Source organism: Penaeus vannamei, unplaced genomic scaffold (assembly GCF_042767895.1).
Source record: "Penaeus vannamei isolate JL-2024 unplaced genomic scaffold, ASM4276789v1 unanchor46, whole genome shotgun sequence".
In the NCBI taxonomy this organism is placed as follows: Eukaryota; Metazoa; Arthropoda; class Malacostraca; order Decapoda; family Penaeidae; genus Penaeus; species Penaeus vannamei.
The window spans coordinates 30,001-32,500 of NW_027213050.1; the positions used below are offsets into that span (position 1 = coordinate 30,001).

General features: G+C 50.2%; 1 protein-coding gene across 1 annotated transcript in view; it reads left to right on the top strand.

Moving 5' to 3' along the window:
• Positions 1–2,500, top strand: part of LOC138860870 (uncharacterized protein DDB_G0286299-like) — a 7,210-nt gene that overhangs the window by 878 nt on the left and 3,832 nt on the right. Inside the window, exon 2 of the mRNA XM_070119315.1 lies at positions 228–321. Coding sequence (XP_069975416.1) covers positions 228–321 — 94 coding nt within the window. The remainder of the gene's footprint in view (positions 1–227; positions 322–2,500) is intronic.

Here is a 2,500-nt window from a genome sequence, read left to right on the forward strand (position 1 = left end):
AGCCTCCCCGGCCAACCCATAGCTTCCCCCTCCCCTCACTCCCACTTCTTCCCCCTCCCCTCCTCCCACAACTTCCCCCCAACCCACCAGCTTCCCCCTACCCTTCTCTCCTCCCCCTCCCCCTCTTCCCTCCCTCATCCCCCTCTCCACCCCCACCCCCCATCACGCGACGGCCGACAAGGTCCCGTCTCCGAGAAAGATCCGTGTTGGTCGCCCTTCTCCCGAAGAAGAAAAAGGCGGAGGAGGAGGAGGAGGAGGAGGAGGAAGAAGAAGGAGGAAGGGAGGAAGGAGGAAGAAGAGGAGGAGGAGGAGGAGGAGGAGGAAAAGGTGAGAGGAAGGGGAGGGAAGGGAAGAGAGGAGGAGGAGGAGGAAAAGGAGGAGGAAAGGAGGAGGGAGGAGAAAGAGGAGGAGGAGGAGGAGGGAGGAGGGAGGAAAGGAGGGAGAAGGTGGAGGGAAGGGAGGAGGAAGGGGGAAGAGGAGGAGGAGAGGGAGGAAAAGAAGGAGGAGGAGGGTGGAGGAAGAGGAGGAGGAGGAGGAGGAGGAGGAGGAGGAGGAAAAGGAGGAGAAGGTGGAGGAAGGGGAGGAAGGGGAAAGAGGAGGAGGAGGAGCAGGAGCAGGAGGGAAAGATGGAGGGAAAATTGGAAGGAAGAAGGTGGAAGAAAAGGAGGAGGGAGGAGGAGGAGGAGGAGGAGGAGGGAGGAGGAGGAGGAGGAGGAGGAGGAGGAGGAGGAGTAGAAGAAGGAGTAGAAGGAGGAGAAACAGAAGAAGAAGAAGGAGGAGGAGGAGAGAGGAATAGGAGAAGGAAAGGGAGAAGGAGGAGGAGAATAATAATAATAATAACAATAATAACATGAAGAAGAAACGAGAGAAAACTATGAACTGCCAACAAAATATTTATTCATTTTAGCCTAATACACGTAAGATAAGAAAGTCCCTTACGAGATAAAAGTATCAATAATGATAATAGTAAACAACAACAACAAAAAAAAAAACTGAAATACAATGTAACACGATAGTCTTTCACACACACAATATATATATATATATATATATATATATATATATATATATATATATATATATATATATATATATATATATATATATATATACACATATATATACATATATATATATATATATATATATATATATATATATATATATATATATATATATATATATACTTCAAAAATAAGCCAACGGTTGATCAAATACTTTGCAATATCAAAATAAAATATCGACGCTGAGAAAGCATCTTCAAAAACCGGAAGAAATCGGGAGGTTCGTCTCATCCTCGACTTGGATGCTTGCTTAATCACGCTCATTGTCCTTGAAGGCGGAAGAGGAGGGAGAGGGGAGAGGAGGGAGGAAGGAGGGAGGAGAGAGGGGGAGGAAGGAGGGAAGGGGGAGAGGGGGAGAGGAAGGGAGGGGAGGGCTAGGGGGGAGGGTGGAGAAGGGAGGGAGGGGGGGGGCAGTGGAGGGAGGGGAAGGAGGGAAGGAGAGGAAGGGAGGGAGGGAAAGGGAGAGGGAAGGAGGGAGGGAGAGGAGGGAGGGAAGGGAGGGGCTAGGGGGGAGGGTGGAGAAGCAGGAGGGGGAAGGAGGGAAGGTGAAGGGAGGAGGGAGGGAGGGAGAGAAAGGGAGGAGTGGAAGCAAAGAGAGAAAGAGAGGGATGGAAGAAAGCGGAATATCTATCAAGAGACATATGTACATATATATACATACATATAAACGTAGAGTCAAAAAGACGGCACAAGAAGTGGGAGCCAAGAATAAGGAATAAGGAAAGACAAGAATAGAGAGGGAAGTGAAGGAGGGAGCCGAGTCATCAAGAAGCTCAAAGATGTTGCCTGAGGGAGGGCGGTCAGTCGGAAAATGGGGAGAGGAAGGAGGAAAGAGAGGAGGAGGGGGAGGAGGGGAGAGGGAGGGGGAGGGAGAGGGAGGAGGAGGTGAGGGAGGAGGAGGGGGGAGAAAGGGAGGGGAGGAGGGAGGGAGAAGGAGGGAGGAGGAGGGGAGAGGAGGAAGAGGAGGGGGAGGAGGAGGGAGGAGGAGGTGGAGAAGGAGGAGGAAAAGGGGGAGAAGGAGGAGGAGGGGGGAGAGGGAGGAGGGAGGAGAGAGGGAGAGGGTGAGAAGAAGACGGAGACGGAGGAGGGAGAAGGAGGAGGGAGGGAGGGGGAGGGGAAGGAGGAGAGGGAGACGGCGACGGAGATGGAGAGAGAGACAGAGAGATAGACAGAGAGAGAAAGAGAGAAGAGAGGAGAGAGAGAGAGAGAGAGAGAGAGAGAGAGAGAGAGAGAGAGAGAGAGAGAGAGAGAGAGAGAAAGAAAGAAAGAAAGAAAGAAAGAAAGAAAGAAAGAAAGAAAGAAAGAAAGAAGAGAGAGAGAGAGAGAGGAAGAGAGCAAGAGAGGGCGAAAAAAAATAAAAAATAAAACAAAAACAAAACAAAACAAAAAAAAATAGAAAGAAACAAAGCGAACCCGAGGCGCCAACAGCCAGAGCC